This window comes from Herpailurus yagouaroundi, unplaced genomic scaffold (assembly GCF_014898765.1).
Source record: "Herpailurus yagouaroundi ecotype Mexico unplaced genomic scaffold, PumYag 140, whole genome shotgun sequence".
NCBI classification, from domain to species: domain Eukaryota; kingdom Metazoa; phylum Chordata; class Mammalia; order Carnivora; family Felidae; genus Herpailurus; species Herpailurus yagouaroundi.
The window spans coordinates 3,114,936-3,131,404 of NW_024412395.1; the positions used below are offsets into that span (position 1 = coordinate 3,114,936).

Below are 16,469 nucleotides of genomic sequence, written 5' to 3' on the forward strand. Positions count from 1 at the left end.
AACCCATCTTTGGAATTTGGGGACCCTGAGAAAAGAAGAGTCTGTTACCCACAAGGTACAGCTATCAACGAACTGAGAGCCTGCCTCTCTTCCTCTCCCCTACCTTGTGTCTGTCTCCACCTATTTCCCTCTCCTCCTTGCTCTTCCCCTTTTCTCTTTACCTCTCTCTCTCTCTCTCTTCCTCCTCTCTTTCTCCTCCCAGGGACCAAAGGGAGAAGGGAGAGCCGAGAAAGTGGCCCTGCCATCCCCTACTGGATTAACCAACGCCGCCGCCCCACCACCGGTGGCCACACCCCTTCTAATTTGTAGTGGTGGGTTTCTTTCCTTGGAGGAGCCAGGGTACTTTTAAACAGATAGAGGTAATGGGAGGATTATTATTCATAGGTAAGTCCAAATGGAATGTGTTCAGCTTCCTCAGGTCAAAGTCTGCTGTGTCTGAGATCACACCAAGTTCAAGCAACTTAAAGTCAGAGAAGAAGCCATTAGCTGTAGGAACCCACTGAGAAGTGGGGGGGCCACTTTATAGAAGGAAAGGGCCCTGGGATTTGCAAACTGACTGAACAAAGAGGCAACTTAGAAGGTGCTTTCCTCAGCATGGAGAGGACTGGTTTACTGAAGTAAAGAGCGGGAGGCAGGAAGAGCTTAGGAGCAGAGAGAACCCTTCTAGTGGTGTTTTTTTATACTGATATTTACAAGTTTTTTATTCATGTTGAATGGTGAGGCGGGATTGAAATGGCCAAGAGAAAGGAACAAGAGGGATGAGGAAGGGCATGGGAGGGGAAAAAGCTGGCTGGCTGTGGCTCGAGGAGAGGGTGTTCATCTTTATTGCCAGGGAGAAGCGGGGAAAGGCGCGAGCGGGGCAGGAGGAGGCATTCAGAGGAAGTCCATCCTAAAAACCTAGTTGTTTTGGAACAAGAGGGGCCCTTTGCTACCTACCTTTAAAAATGCTTGGTTTGAATTGTACCCTGACAGAAAATAGGTACCTATTTACGATGGCTGCAGTAGTTCAGTAGCCAGGAGAACAAATCCCTCCAAGGTTAAGAAGTGAGCTTAGGTAACCATCACAAGTTTAATTGGCCCGTTTCCATTTTTATTCAGGATGTTGAATATATTACATACATTAAAGTATTTTCAAAAAATCTCTAGTGGGTTTCCAAACGCTGTCTGCAAAGAATGGTGATAATTCTTACAGATGAGGGATATATATCATTCATGCGAAGGGGCAGGAAAATGTGTTTGTATAAACCCCCAAACTGAAGCATAGCAAGGCTGTTTGGTCACCAGGCAGTTATTAGGGAGGCCTGTGGTTCCATGTGCTTTTCAGAGGATTTTGTTAAGAGTCAAAGTGTGCTTTGTTACTGACCCAAGCTGTCCATTTCTCTGATGGGCTTGAATAAAGTATTCCCTGTCAAAAAAAAAAAAAAAAAAGAATCAAAGTGTGAGTTAACAAATCAATTAAATGAAGTGGAGGATAAAAGGGCGACCTCAGGGGTGGAGGAAGTGGAGGTACAGCACCCTGGGCTTTGAGGGCCTTTTCAGGTGCAGAGGTGGCCTCCCTGTGCTTGGCTTTCTGGCCTGCTGCATGGGTGTTCTCTGTCGTCTCCTCCCTGGGTGGGGGGCAGGCAGGCCTAAGGAAGTCACTGAAGGAATGGGGACAGGAAGGGGTGCTTGTCCTTTTGCCTGGGAGACTCATGTTTTTTGAATTAATCCTCACAGCAGCCAAGTAGTTGCTAATCTCATTTGAGATTAATAATTTGCCCTAGGTGGAGTTGCTTAGCTAGTGAGTGATGAGGTTGAAATCTGCACCCCAAAACCTGCATTCTTCCATTAGATGATGCCTGAGGGATTTGTCTCCTGAGTGTGCTGAGAGCTAAGGAGGGAAAACATTCTAAATGCCAGAATGCTTTCTGAGAGTTTAAGATGCTGAAAATCAGACCTGTGTTGGCAGGATTCCTGGAAGACAAGGTAAAAATCAGCTTTGTTTCCTTTAGGTGACTCACGCGGCCCTCCAAACCACCACATGGGCCCCATGTCAGAGAGGCGGCATGAGCAGAGCAGCGGCCCTGAGCACGGGCCTGAGAGGGGGCCTTTCCGGGGCGGCCAGGACTGCAGGGGTCCCCCTGATAGGCGTGGCCCTCACCCCGACTTCCCTGACGACTTCAGCAGACCAGATGACTTCCACCCGGACAAACGCTTTGGCCACCGATTACGTGAATTTGAGGGGCGAGGAGGACCTTTACCACAAGAAGAGAAGTGGAGGCGCGGGGGCCCCGGGCCTCCGTTTCCGCCTGATCACAGGGAATTCAGCGAGGGGGATGGCCGGGGCGCAGCTCGGGGCCCTCCGGGGGCTTGGGAAGGCCGCAGACCTGGAGATGAACGATTCCCCCGGGATCCTGAGGACCCACGTTTTCGAGGGCGCAGAGAAGAAAGGTGGGACGGACGCTTTGTCTGCTAGCTCTTCCCTGGAGCTGTGGCCCTGTTCTCTCCCCAGAAGTCTCTTTCCTCTTTCACTGGGCAGGGGGCACTGGACTGATTGCTAGTTCTACCCTCTTTAGGTTTTGCGTTTAGACTTGAAGCAAGTAATTATGCTTTTTAACCTTTTTGTGCTTCTTTTTTACCTTTGCAATTTAGGAATCTTTTTGTTTTTGCTTACTTTTTGGTTCTTTTAAAGAGATGTGAGCATCAGGATAGTATCAAGTTTCTGGGGCCTGATTAGAAGGCACCAGCTTCTCTTAGAATGATGCAGTATGATACAGATAATCCAGGTGGAGAGTAAAGGAATTATGAGATTGTTTTTGTGTAATTGCCTAAAGAGCTTAACACCGTGGAATCAAGCTGAAAAATTATTCTGCTGTTGAATTAGGGCAAGGTCAGGCTTGAGCACTCCGCTTGCCTAGGGTAAAAAAGGTATAAAGAAATAAGGAGCAAAAACAAGAATTAGTGAATCGCAGGGGTGATGATAATTGAGAATTATCATCAGGGGTGATGATAATTGAGCATTTCTGTGTGCCACTGAATTGTGAGATCAGTGTTCTTGTCAGCAGTGTCCAGATGAGGGGCCATGCTGAGAATCAGCAGTTTGACTTTAGGACAGGTGGACGCGTCGGACAGGCGGAAGTGTCCCAGCGGCTTCAGGCCAGGCTGGCAGACTGTGGTGCCGGTGCTGTGTGCCACTCCTGCCGTCCATCCCTGCCGCAGTGTTTCCTGTCACATTTGGACCATTGCTAGTAGAGGATAGAGTCAAGGGTTGGCATTCCCTCCTCCTCACGGGATGTGTTAGACAAGAATGGTTGATAAGATGGCCAAGGGGTGTGGGGGAGCAGCCATCAGAGGGGAGTTCTTTAAAAAAAGACGTAAGGGCTCCTAGTTTTCTTGAGGGCCTGTCTTAATGGTATCCGAGGTATACCAGTGGTGTTCAAGGATCTTCGAAACGGCTCTGTGTGTCTGCAGGAGCCGCATCTCCAGTGGCTTTGGCATCAGCATAACCTTCACCAGTTTCCTGAATCTTCTGCACCTTGTTCAGTTTCAGATTTTACTGTGCCTCAGTTTGTATTGTATTTCATCTGTTAACGACAGACCCACAGCCTAGTGCTCTTAACATCTCTCTTCAAATACGCCAGAGGTGCTCCTGCTCCTGTTGTGTGTGCTGTTTTCTCTGCCTGGAGCACAGTCCTGCAGACGTTTGTGGCTCACTACAGTCAGAGCCCTCCTCCTCTCACCCCAGTTCTTTCACCCTGCTTCCTGTTTCTTCATAGCACTTAGCACTGCTTGACATTAAGCAATGTGTTTATTTCTTATTATGTGTATCTCCCAGGAACATGACCGCTTCCCCAGGGCAGGGGCTTTGTTTCTGTACCTCTGTGGCCTCAGGACCCAGAGCAGTAATGGTGACACAGCATGGGTGCTCAGTAACTGTTGAATTAGTGAATCTGTCAAATGGGGAGAGGTATTTGAGAAGGGTCAGTTCATTCGGGGATGTACTCATCAGCTCATACTGCCATAACAAGATACCAAGGACTGGGGAGGTTTAAATAACATGAGTCTATTTTCTCACAGTTCTGGAGGCTTGAAGTCACAGGTCCAGGTCCAGCAGGGTGGGTTTTTGGTGAGACTTATCTCCCTGGCTTGCAGGCAGCCAGCCACCTTCTCCCTGTGTCCTTGCACAGTAGAGAGACAGTGAGCAAGCCCTTGCTGGTGTCCTTCTTACCAGGGCACTGATCCATCACAAAGCCCCCATGCCCATGACCTCCCCTAATCTTAATTACCCCTCACAGGCCTGTCTCCTAATACCATCCCATTGGGGATTTGGGCTTCAACGTACAAGTTTTACGGAGGACACGTTAAGTCCTTGATAGGAGCTACTTTCTAATGAGGGCACATTAGATTCTCTTGTCGTAACTAGGGCAGCCTTGTAATGGTTGCCTGGCCAGTCCTGTGGTGTTTGGGGGCGTGGGGATTCTCCCCGACTCTGTCCCAGGGAGACAGCGCCCTCTGCTGTACTTTTCCTGCTCCACTCATCTCCTTTTGGCCAATTCCACCTTTACGTTTAGTTGTTATTTCAGCCAGTGTCCCGGGCACACCCTCTTTGCTTGCAGGAGCATGAGTCGTCAAGGTCCACAGGACCAAGACAGTTCTTAAAAAAGATAGCTGGAGTGGAAAAGGGAAAGCTCTTTTTACACTAAAACCCTGTATAGATCACTCCACAGATTCCTTAATTGTGAAGGAAAGAAAGTGTACATTTGCAACAGTGAAATTTGGTTCAGCACACCACTTTTACCTCATAAACAGGCAGACAACCCGGCATCACTGAGACAGTATAAGCAGTTTTGTCCAAAAGGTTTAACTTGAGTCTAGTCATGAGGAAATAGATAAATTTAAATTGTGGTACATTCTGTAAAATACCTAGATGGATTTTTTTTTTAATTTTAAAATTTAATTTAGAGAGTGCATGTGTGTGAGTCAAGAGGGAAAGAGAGAGAATCTTTTTTAAAAAATATTTATTAATTTTTGAGAGAGAGACAGAGAGAGAATCCTAAGCAAGCTCCATGCTCAGTGCAGAGCCTGACATGGGGCTGCATCTCATGAACGGTGAGATCATGACTTGAGGTGAAACCAAGAGTCGGATGCTCAACCAGTTGAGCCACCCAGGCGCCTCGTTTTATCTGGATGTAATCTTAAAAAATGCTGGGATCATGAAAGATCAAATATAGGAAGGTCCTAGATAAAGTAGACCAGAGACAGGGCCACTAAATAACAGTATGTGATCAGGATTGAAATCTATATTTAAAAACAACTATAAAGGACATTTTGAGGACAATGGGAGAAATTTGAATTGGACTGTATTAAAGAATATTCCATGTTATTCAAGTGGTAATGGTATTGTTCTGTAGGAGAAAGTCCTTGTACTTAGAAGAAACATACTGAGGTGTTAGGGATGAGGGTCATGTTGTTGGCAACTGATTTTGAAATGGCTTAGAAAGTGGATTTGGAAGTAGATGGAGAGAGAAGATAAAGTACACATGGCAGTGTCCTAAGAACTGATGAATCTAAAAAAACAAAATGAAGAGAACTGATCAGTCTAGGTGAAGGACACTTGGGTGTTTGTTCTGTTCTTTTAACTGTGTTCTTGGTTTGGAATTTTGCAAAGTGAAACGGAGTAAAAGATAACTGAATGGAGACTCAAGAAAAGTGAAAGGCCTAGCTGCTCGCGCACACTGGCCCTGTGCCCTCACTCCTCTTGACCCATTCTCCAGCCCCAAGGCCTCTCTCCACGTGCTCATGCCCCATTTCTGCTTGTAGGCCCCTTTTCTGCTTCCCCACAGGCCTCCTCTGGCTCAGACACTCTTCTTGTAATGGCTGTGCTTTGGCAGTACTCTTGGCCAACTTGGCCTCCGGTCCAGAATCCTGAGGGACACTGAACCTGTCCGCCAGCCAGGGCTCTAGGCTGCCAGCTAGCCAGTGTGGGGGCTGCCAAGTGCCTGCCTGTACAGCAGTCAGCTGTGGAGTGGAGCTGTGGGTGAAGTTCATGGCCAGCCCTGCATAGAAGCGGTGGGCTAGGGCAGACGGGAGAGCAGATGTTCCCAAATGAGTCTGGTACAGTTGGCAGTCATAAATCTGTACCCTCCCTTTTCTGATTGTAAATGATCATGAAAAATACTGGGAAGGCAGTGGTAAAAGAGCATGGGCTGGAGTCAAGACTGGCTGAGTTCAAATCCCAACACTTACTGTGTGTCATAAATAAATGACATTACCTCTCTGTGCCTCAGTGTACTCATGGGTAGAATGGAATTAATAATGGGGTGCTGAGGATGAAATGGAATCTGAAAGTGAAAGCATGATTATTAGCACTTAAAACGTATTCACTGCTTTCATTACTCCTAAAAGCTTTCGGAGAAAATGAACATAACCCTACATTTTCCTTCCTGTTTTTGCCTTTAATATTGGGACTATAAAATCTGTACTTAAAAAAAAAACACATAATTTTATTTTGTTTTTCCTCCCATTTAACGTTAGCATCATACTTTCTTACACCATTATGTTTCTTTGAAACATGAACTCAAGAGCTGTGAGGGGTTTCATCAGGCGGATATTTTGCTGCTTTTCCCTGACAGCTTTAGAAGAGGAGCACCCCCAAGACATGAAGGCCGTGCCCCGCCCCGAGGTAGGGATGGCTTTCCTGGTCCTGAAGACTTTGGTCCAGAGGAGAATTTTGATCCTTCTGATGAATCGGCCCGAGGAAGAGATCTCCGAGGTCGAGGTCGGGGTACCCCGCGAGGTGAGTGTGTGCTGAGGATGCTGGGCTTGGCAAGGATGGGCTGGAGAGTTTGCCGCTAGGGACACACCTGAAATGGTCCGTGAGTGTGCTGTTGTGTTGTTCCCATGTGTAGGAGGAAGGAAGGGTTTGCTCCCCACTCCTGATGAGTTCCCTCGCTTTGAAGGAGGACGGAAACCAGACTCCTGGGATGGAAATAGAGAGCCAGGTAAGGAAGGAGAGCTGCTGTGGCTTCTGGTGATCCGAGCCCAGCCGCTCATAGAGTGCGGTCTGGGGACTTCTGGGGGCCCACCAGGTCCATTTTCTTTACTGTTTATTTATTTTGAGAGAGAGAGATAGAGACCAAGTGGGGGGAGGGGCAGAGAGAGAGGGAGACAGAGGATCCCAAGCAGGCTCCTCACTGTCAGTACAGAGCCAGATGTGGGGCTCAGACTCACAAACCATGAGATCATGACCCGAGCCAAAACCAAGAGTCGGACACTTAACCAACTGAGTCCACCAGGTGCCCCCAGGTCCTCTCTTTTCTAACTCACATCTCCATGGGAAGATGGATTGTCTTCAGATCCTTGAGGCAGCAGCATTTTATTGCAGTAGATTGAGTGCAGAAACGGCTGGGAGAATCCACCTTTCTTCTTCTGAGCCTGATGTCAGAGGGGTTTGTCTAAATAGAAAACATCACCATTCTTTCCACGAAGTGGCTTTGTTTTCAGAAAATATAGTTAAATGCATTAAAGTTTTCTCAGCTTTAATTGCTAGTATGGCAAATTTTATGAAATATAAGTCTCATAAATTAAATCTCAGTAATTTTTAAGAGTGTAAAGACATCCTGAGACTAAAAAGTCTGAGAACCACTTTTCTGGACGCTGCCTGTCTCTTATTTTAAGAGGTACGTTGATTTCTGATCTTGACCTTTTTTTATGTACTCGTGATGTGGCCTAGGTGGGTGTTCAGCATACCTTTCTTGCATGAATGAACATTGGTTCTCAAGTTGGTACTAAATGGTATGATTTCCACCTGCTTTCGGTCACACTAGAAGATTGTCAGATGCTTAGCCTTGTGTCTCCCGTTTCAGGGCCAGGTCATGAACATTTCCGTGATGCTCCGCGCCCTGATCATCCCCCTCACGACGGTCATTCCCCAGCTAGCAGAGAACGTTCCTCTTCTCTGCAGGGCATGGACATGGCATCCCTGCCACCCCGAAAGCGCCCCTGGCACGACGGGCCGGGGACCTCGGAGCACAGAGAAATGGAAGCCCCGGGGGGTCCGTCTGAGGATCGAGGAGGCAAAGGTCAGTGGAGGCCAGTGATCAACAGTGGTGGGAGCTCTGTCAAGAAGGCTGCGGGGCCACAGGCCAGCCCCATCCCCGTGTTCCTGTTCTATCCGTTCTGGGCAGGATACCCAGGGTCCTTCCTCCATTCTCCTCTCCAGTTCTTGGGCTGTGTAAAGGCACATGTCCCCAAATGTGCTACAGATACAGCTTGTTGGGGCTCACACCAACAGTCTGAGCCCTCACTCTGTGATTGCAGGCTCATCCTCTGCATTAGCCTCCTTCACTTGCTTCCGAGAGTCCCCTCCCTGGTTCCTTCAGGCTTCCACTCCTGCTGTTCGTTAGGGTACCCCAGAGCAGGGTGTCTCGTGCTCTCATTGGCACATGTGTTGTCTGCTTCTGGCTGCTCCCGGCCCTCCAGGCTTTCCTTGGTGGCAGGAACAATGGTCTTCTCCCAGCTTCTGTGTTTCCCGGGTCTGGAAGGAACTGCTGATGCTCAGAGTCACAAAGACTTTGAGGAATATGGTCCGGAAGGGGTGTTTTCAGGGGCAGTAGATTACTTCTACTGCGTGAAACTTGGGAACTTTATTTTGGACGTAGCACTTTTAGCCAGGAACAGTAGCCACCATGTGGTCTCAGATTAGGCTGGGCCACTGCATATGTGGTAGTTTGGAGGCTGCTAGAAAGTAAGCCCAGTTAACCTGCCTCATATTTACAGTCTCTTCATTACAAAGTTGTGCTTTTTGTTTTTGGTGGTTCTTCTCAAAGCAAAACCCTCAGAAACTACTTCATGTCACTGGTAGGTCTCCCTACCTAAGCACGCATTTTTTTGCTGGTCAGTACGGGCACTTAGGACCCCTGTGGGTCCCGAGCCAAGGCCATATGGCTAGTGTGGAAATGACTTCCTAACGACATCTTCTCTGCCCAGTCACCTTCAGGTGGGTCTGGGCTACACTTTGTAGGAAAAGAAGCCAACATTTCCCCTTTGGCTAGCTTTCCTAACCTCCTTGTTCACATTCCATTCAAAATTTTGAGACAAAAAAGAGTTGCCTGGGTGGCTTGGTTGGTTAAGCGTCTGACTTCAGCTCAGATCATGATCTCACAGTTCATGGTTAAGCCCCACATTGGGCTCTGTGCTGACAGATCAGAGCCTGGAGTCTGCTTTGGTTTCTGTCTCCCTCTCTTTCTGCCTCTCTCCTGCTTGTACTCTCTCTCTCTCTCTCAAAAACAAAACAAAAAAAAAAACATTAAAAATTAAAAAAACATTAAGACAAAATAAAGTTGGCAGTTGTTTTCTGATAGTACATTATGGGATATATGACCAAATTCAGCTCATGAGAAAAAAAATTTTTTAAGTCAGAATTTTAATATACCTAAAAGGTTTTTGTGTCCAAGTCTGGAACAGATAAAACTATCCCTGGGAGAGGGGGCGCCTGGGTGGCTCAGTTGGTTAAGTGTCTTACTTTGGCTCAGGTCATGATCTCAGGGTTTGTGGTTCAAGCCTTGTGTCAGGCTCTGTGCTGACAGCTCAGAGCCTGGAGCCTGCTTGGGATTTTGTGTCTCCCTCTCTCTGCCCCTCCCCCACTCATGCTCTGTCTCTCAAAAATAAACATTGAAAAAAATTTAAACAAAAAAAAACCTATCCCTGGGAGAAATAATTCTGAAAGCTGAGTTTTCTTTTTCCTTTTTTTAATTGCTTATTTTTAAAGAAATACTTTTACTATTTAAAACAAAAATGCCACAGCTGTGGGATAATGATAACACATTGTAATTAACATCAACAGTTTGTATTTTTTAGTTGCTTCCAAAGTTCTTAGTTGCCTTTCAAGTCTCCCCAGAACAGAATAACCCCTGGTGGCACAAGAGAGTGAAGATACACTTGCTAGAGACGTGGCCCAGCGTGGTCTGTGGCTCCCAGAGGTGCTCCGTGTTTACCTTGGGTTTCCTGTCCTGTCCATCACACAGCCTCGGGGAGCATGTGTGGTTACTGAGGAACACAGCCCCAAGCTGGGTGGGATTGCGACAGTGGTGACCAGAGGGTGGAGGCACGACTTCTAACCCTCCAAGTGCCACTGCTCATGTCTTCAGAACTCTGTTTTAAAGACCCAGAGTGTTCCTTCCACTATCACCATTAAGAGTTTGCACCAGGACTTAGATTAACAGTCTCGGATATAAAAAAGTAACATGTGAAATCAATTTGTTTTCTTTCAGGCCGAGGGGGCCCAGGACCTTCCCAGAGAGTGCCAAAATCTGGGCGCTCCAGCTCCTTGGATGGGGATCACCACGACGGCTACCACAGAGATGAACCTTTTGGGGGCCCTCCGGGCAGCGGTACTCCTTCCAGAGGGGGCCGTAGCAGCAGTAACTGGGGTAGAGGGAGTAACATGAACTCTGGCCCGCCACGGCGAGGAGCTTCAAGGGGTGGTGGAAGGGGTCGGTAGAAGTTGGGGCTGAGTATCCCAAGGCCTCTCTGGACAGTATTTAAGAACTTCTTGTGGACTTACCAAGAGAAACAAAAGGAAGCCTGCACCATGTAGCCCTGAACTTTTTCTGGGGCAGCTGAAGCCCAGGAGCCCCTAATGAGGTCGAGATGAAGACTGCTGCTGGCGACCCAGAGTGGCCGGCCTCGTTCTGTCCTGTCCACCCTCACTGCCCTGACTCCCACTGTTTTGTGAAGAGAAAAGCTGGAATCTTTTTTTTTTTTTTTAGGTGTCACGCAACATGGAGCCTCCACAAATTTAAGTTCATGTCCAATTGGAAATGTTTCTATATGTACAGTTTGTCAGAGAAAAACATTAAGTTGTTTTTGTATGAATACAGAATGTGATTTATGCAAGAAATAACAGAAAACTAGTTGTGAAATGCTTGCCTTAAGGAACCCTTCGTTCCCACCGCACCCAGGCTGCTGAGGGGTGTATAGTTACAGCTTGTATCTGTGAGCACACTTGATGGGTACCTCTAAGCCGTCGAAGTTAACTTTATCTGTGAACTTTGTCTTAAATCCTCCTCTACCTATTCTGTCACACTTATTTTTGTAAGAGTGAGAAATACTTTGAAACTATAACACAGTCTGATGTGGATCCAAAGCCTTAGCTACCCACCAGCTCTGGCAGGTGGAAAATTCTACTCCAAAGAAAAAAAATATTCTGGCTGTGCAAGTAGGGGTTTGCCCTTGGGTGCATCTCCTGGTAATCACACTTAGACTTGAATTCTCTTGTTCCTGATGCAAGCCAGAAATTAACTACATGTACCCTTCTGATTACTGTACATCATGTCACAAATTGTTTAAGGAATAGACCAAATATCTCCTAAACAATTTTGCAAAACTTTCTCTCCTACCAGTGTTTAAGGCAGGGGATAGTTCTAGCTTAAAGCCAGGAAGTTCTCATCCCCAACAAACTCCTTTAGTTTTAAATAAATGTTAACATTTGGCCCGGTTTGGATTGGAAGCAAAAGTTCAGTTTGATAACCCCATATTTTCTCTACACACACTTTGTTTTATAAGAAAACTATTACTCAAAGGATATTCCCGTGGCCGCCCTAACATCTTATTACTTTGCCAGCTTCAATTTGGTACTGGAGACCAGCTGACCTGGCCAGTTCATTGATGCTGGGAGTCTCAGCGTTTGCCTAGACAGGGATGCTGGCACAGGTGGACAGATAACAAAACCCTCTTAATTGGTTCCCTATCAATGTAAAACATAGCAAAAGGTAAGTTATTTCTGCACACACACTGCTCTTCAGGGTGCTAGAACCTAGAGACTACAAGTGAATAATTTTCACTTTGTTTTGAAATATAAGGACGTTTACCAGCATGTCAGTGTAAACACACGATTAGGAGGCTCCAGAATGCTTCAAGTTTGTGGGACGTTCTTTATTTGTCCTCCACTGGCACAGCTTAAGAAGTTGTAATCAAATTCCGATAAGCTAAAATGGGATCCAGGGACCAAACCCATATTGAGAGGCTTTTTCTGAGATTCATGTGCTAAGATCTTTACCATCGTAACATTTTAGGCTTCAGCTTTAAACAATACAGTACCTCAGCAAACATAACCACATCACATTTTGAGAAAGAATTCCTTTAAAAAAAACTGCAATCTTTACACTGTAATTTACTGAATACTTAGGAACTTTTAGAACATTACTACCAAGTACATACAAGGTATTGTGCTTTGAATTTTATAAACGCTACATTTTCGGTGTTTGAATTCTTGAGAAAATGCTGGGAAAACAATTAAAAAAAACCATAACAGCATCAACACAAAAATGGGCTAAACACTGTCAGATCTTCAGCTGTGCAAATTCTAGAGAAATTGAGAACTACGACAGAGATTTAACTAGGGGATAGAAGGAGCAGCCAATGGCACAAGTTTTTTCCAATTACAAAAAAAAGTCCCTCTAAAAACATGTGCTTTTACTACAAACACCCTCTTGTTTGTTCCTCTTGAGGTAGGTAAGTAGCCCTGTTTACTGAAAGGGGAACAAGGCAGTAATTCTTAGAGAATACTGGGGTGCGGAGCCCCCATGAAGTTGGGGCAGGGATTAGGACACTGATCAGGATCTAGGAATATAAATATTGAGCAAAAGGAGGCAATGCTCTATTGCTGCCTGACACACCTGTTTAGGCAAAGTGGAATCCAGCCCCAGAAAATAATTATTTTCAAACTGTGCAATCCAGTGCACAGAAAAGTAGTTCTCCACCTTAGCTGAACAAGGGAATCATCTGGAGAGCTCTAAAAAAATTACTGAGGCCTGGGTTCCCCGCCGCCCCTCTCCAGATTCTGGCTGAATTGATCTGGTTTTTCAAGTAATTTTGATGTGAACTGAGACCCACTGATAAAGAATTTGAAAATCCTAAGTACATTTACTTTCTAGTTAATATAGAGCTACTAACAAAACATGTTTTCTGGACTCATCAGAATACTGAGTCCGAACTTTTTGGCAATACATTAGGGTATGCAATGAAGTCAAAGACAAGAGTAAATGCTGAACCTAAGAGGCAACGTGTCAGATATGAAAAGCATCTTACACTGCATTAGAATTAGCCTACAAAATATAAATTGCACTTTAAAAAGCAGGTAGTAAAACTAGGAATGATAAATTAGGACTTGTAGAAATCCACGATTTCCGTCAAATACAGAACTTTGCATGTAGAAGTCTCTTGTCTGGCAGGAGTCCCCAACCCAGTTCTGCCCAGGGACCTCTCATAGCATCATCGACAGGTCATGCTTGGGGCATTTACTTTTTGGTCCATTGCTTTCATGTCTAATACAAAACCAATTTTTCTTCAATTTTATAAGGCACCATGTTTACAATTTCACTAAAAAAAAAAAAAAAGAAAAACCAAGGTAAACGGTCTTAACTAAAGTACTTAAATAAAAACCTGGTGGCTAAATTTAGTGTTTAATTTGATACCCTTAAGAATCCACTCATTGAATGAGGAAGAATAAATTTTCGAGAGCCAAAGAAAAGGGTATTGTAGCTAAGCTACTACAATCTACCACTGGATTTCTGAAACGACAAAAGGTAGAAGTCTGAGAAAAGTCACAAGGGCAGCTAATTAAAACTGAAGAGCCATTCATTTTTTACTGCGCTCAATCTAAGACCACGGTTAACGCAAAAGCAATTTACCGTGTTTCACAGCAGTACTCTCACCAAGTCAACCACAACATCCCGATTTCATAGCACATGCAACAGTAAGGCGGAAGACGCTGAAACCGAAGAGCTTCCGAGGCGGCTCAAGTCTCAGTTTTAGAACAGCTGCTCAAAGGTGACAGGTTCGGTGGCACAACAACGGAGCAGCCTCTACCCAGCGCGATCTGGAAGACGGCGGGCGCAGTCCTTGGCTCCGTCCGCGCCGCGCCAGGGACCGGCTCCCGGTGGTCCTCCGACGGCGCGTCGCGGGACCGGGCTCCGCGTCGCCTCCGTACAGGCCCTCCGTCCGCCCTTGCTCGACAGCACGGGCCCCGGGGCTTCTCACACCGGCAGCGCCTTGGCGAGGCCGGCTCCCGGGCCCAGGCGCCCGAGCGCTAGCCGCAGCGCGGTGACCGCACCCCGGGGCAAGAGACCGAATAGCACGGACAGCAGAGCGGCCACCTGCACGCAGGCGCCTAGCGCCGTGAACAACGTACTGCGCAGCCCGAGCGCCGCGTACAGCGTGGCGCCCAGTGCGGCCACATAGAGCAGCGCTGGCCGCGACGGCGTCTCCTCGCCGCGCAGCAGGCGCCCGCACGCCGCGCCGCCCCGCAATAGCGTGCCGCCAGCTAGCGCCAGCGCAGAGCCCAGGGACCAGAGCAGTGCGAACTTGCGGGCGCGCAGCAGCAGCACGGGCGCGTAGAGCGAGGCCAGGCCGAAGCAGAGCGCGGCCAGCAGCAGGCACACGCCGCTCGCCACCAGCCGCTGCGCGCGCGTCACGCTGGGAAAGCACGCTGAGGTCACTGCCGCCGTTGGCTCCGCGGGGCTCCGCGCCCACGTCCAGCGTAGACCCGCGCGGCCCAGCCACGCCCCTGCCGGCCCGCCCCCCGCCGCGGGCTCCTCCGCCTTTTCTGCAGCGAGCAGCGGCTCCGCGGCCGCCAGCCCGCCGGCTTTCCCCTGCGCCAAGTACTCCTGCAACTGGCGATGGAGGTCCGCCATTTTGGCCGGAGCGGCCGCGAGAGGGGAAGACTGGCGCCGACTTCCGGTTTTTCTCGGTCGCTGACGGAAGCGGCTCGTCTCCAGATGGCTGTTGGTCGGCCCCGGCGGGGGGGCGGGGCCTGCAGCTTGCGTGAAAGGGGCGGGGCCGCCCCTCTGCAGACTTCTGTCTGGGTTAGCAGCGGCCCAGGCTAACTGTTCCAGGTGGGAGCTGTTACTGTCTGGATTATGTCCTGTCATTAAAAGTTAGTTGTGGGGCGGGGTGGGTTGTGGCTATAAAAGGATACACGAGGGACCCTTGGGGTGGCGATGGAACAGTTCTGTATCTTGAGCTTATGGGTATCAGTACCGTGCTGTAGTTTTGCAAGATGTTGCCATTGGGAGAATCTCCGTATTACTTAACACTGTATGCTAATCTGCAGTTCTTCATAAATTAATTTTTTTTTAATTTTTTTTCAACGTTTTTATTTATTTTTGGGACAGAGAGAGACAGAGCATGAACGGGGGAGGGGCAGAGAGAGAGGGAGACACAGAATCGGAAACAGGCTCCAGGCTCCGAGCCACCAGCCCAGAGCCCGACGCGGGGCTCGAACTCACAGACCGCGAGATCGTGACCTGGCTGAAGTCGGACGCTTAACCGACTGCGCCACCCAGGCGCCCCATTCATAAATTAATTTTTAAGAAAGCTTAGAGCTCAGGACTTAGGTGGTTTCTTTGGGAAGGCTTCCGGAATTGATAAATGAAGAGTTACCCCCCCGCCCCCCCCGCCACCCGACCTACTTGCTTATCTTCTGTTCACCATTTCATCAGAGGCTTCTTGACTCCTTCAAGACCTATGTGCAAGACTTGTTGGTCCCCCTGCCTTATATTTTTGGTTCACCTTTTTGTGCTCCTGGCGTCTTTGGGTCCCGGTCTCCTGATTTATGGGCAGATCAGTGATAAGCTTGCCCATACTTCAGTCAATTCCTAGATCTGTTCTGAGGTGGCTCCCAGGGATCCTGCTCTTCCTCAGAGCCTGTCTGGGGTTACTCACAAAGGTCACACCCAGCAGGTCTCCTCCATGGTTTCTGTGCTCTCTTGTTTCCACCTGGCTAATTCCTGCTCCTGGACGTTCAGATCTAGCCACACCTGCAACTGCCTACGGCTGACATTCTCACCTTTCCCAGTTGTGAAAGTTTATTTGTTTAAGGCTGTGCCAGCAACTCAAGCACAGGGTCTCTTTTGTCTCCCTTTTTCTAGGACTTGAAAGGCTGCTGCAAATGCACAAAGCTGTCAATTCTGGTGTAGTAAAGGTGCTTGAGAGGGATCTGGCCTGAAGCCATCGACTGAAACACCTATTTTGCTAAACTTCATAAATAGCTCCTGCAAACTTAAATATGATGATATGGAAGTCCTTTTGTAATGTAAAGGACAGTACCGGTAAGTTGTACAGCAGTCTGTTGTTGGGCAGGTCTTTGGCTTGCTTGCCCCAGAAGACCATTCGTACCCTACACTCCTTTGTACCGGGGATGAGAGGCAGTGCCTGCCTCTATAGCTGTTTCCAGTAATCCTCTGTCACCTGGCTTCAGAGGCACTGATGCAGAGAAGCCGGGGTATTTTCTTTTGGCTGCACTACAGCTCCCCTCATCACCTTGGTACTAGCTTCCCCACAGTGACAGAACATGACGCTAGCTAATGGACAGGTAATGCTCTTTCCTCCTCTACCCTAGGAAGAGGCAGGTGTTCATGGCTTTCTGCTGGTGTCATCTCTGGCTTCTCAGCCTTTCTGTTACTTGTGTAACCGTTGTCCCCATTAAATTC

The 16,469-nt window shown here is 47.8% G+C and overlaps 2 protein-coding genes across 8 annotated transcripts in view; one reads left to right on the forward strand and one right to left on the reverse strand.

The window, feature by feature from the left end:
* The window catches only part of WDR33 (WD repeat domain 33), a 110,596-nt gene extending 99,695 nt beyond the window's left edge, over positions 1–10,901 (forward strand). For 3 of the 7 annotated variants that reach the window (XM_040474719.1, XM_040474721.1, XM_040474720.1), the window contains 5 exons: positions 1,992–2,430; positions 6,612–6,775; positions 6,888–6,980; positions 7,845–8,060; positions 10,251–10,901. In XM_040474719.1, coding sequence (XP_040330653.1) covers positions 1,992–2,430; positions 6,612–6,775; positions 6,888–6,980; positions 7,845–8,060; positions 10,251–10,480 — 1,142 coding nt within the window. In that variant the 3' untranslated portion in view covers positions 10,481–10,901. Of the gene's footprint in view, positions 1–202; positions 312–1,991; positions 2,431–6,611; positions 6,776–6,887; positions 6,981–7,844; positions 8,061–10,250 lie in introns of those variants that run through there. The other 4 variants (XM_040474723.1, XM_040474724.1, XM_040474725.1 and 1 more) reach the window with 3 other exon arrangements.
* A 991-nt stretch (positions 10,902–11,892) lies between these two features.
* SFT2D3 (SFT2 domain containing 3) lies at positions 11,893–14,697 on the reverse strand. The gene has a single exon (XM_040474731.1). It carries the CDS (start codon positions 14,670–14,672, stop codon positions 14,016–14,018), a length of 657 nt encoding a protein of 218 aa, XP_040330665.1. The 5' UTR covers positions 14,673–14,697; the 3' UTR covers positions 11,893–14,015.
* Between the last annotated feature and the right edge of the window lie 1,772 nt (positions 14,698–16,469).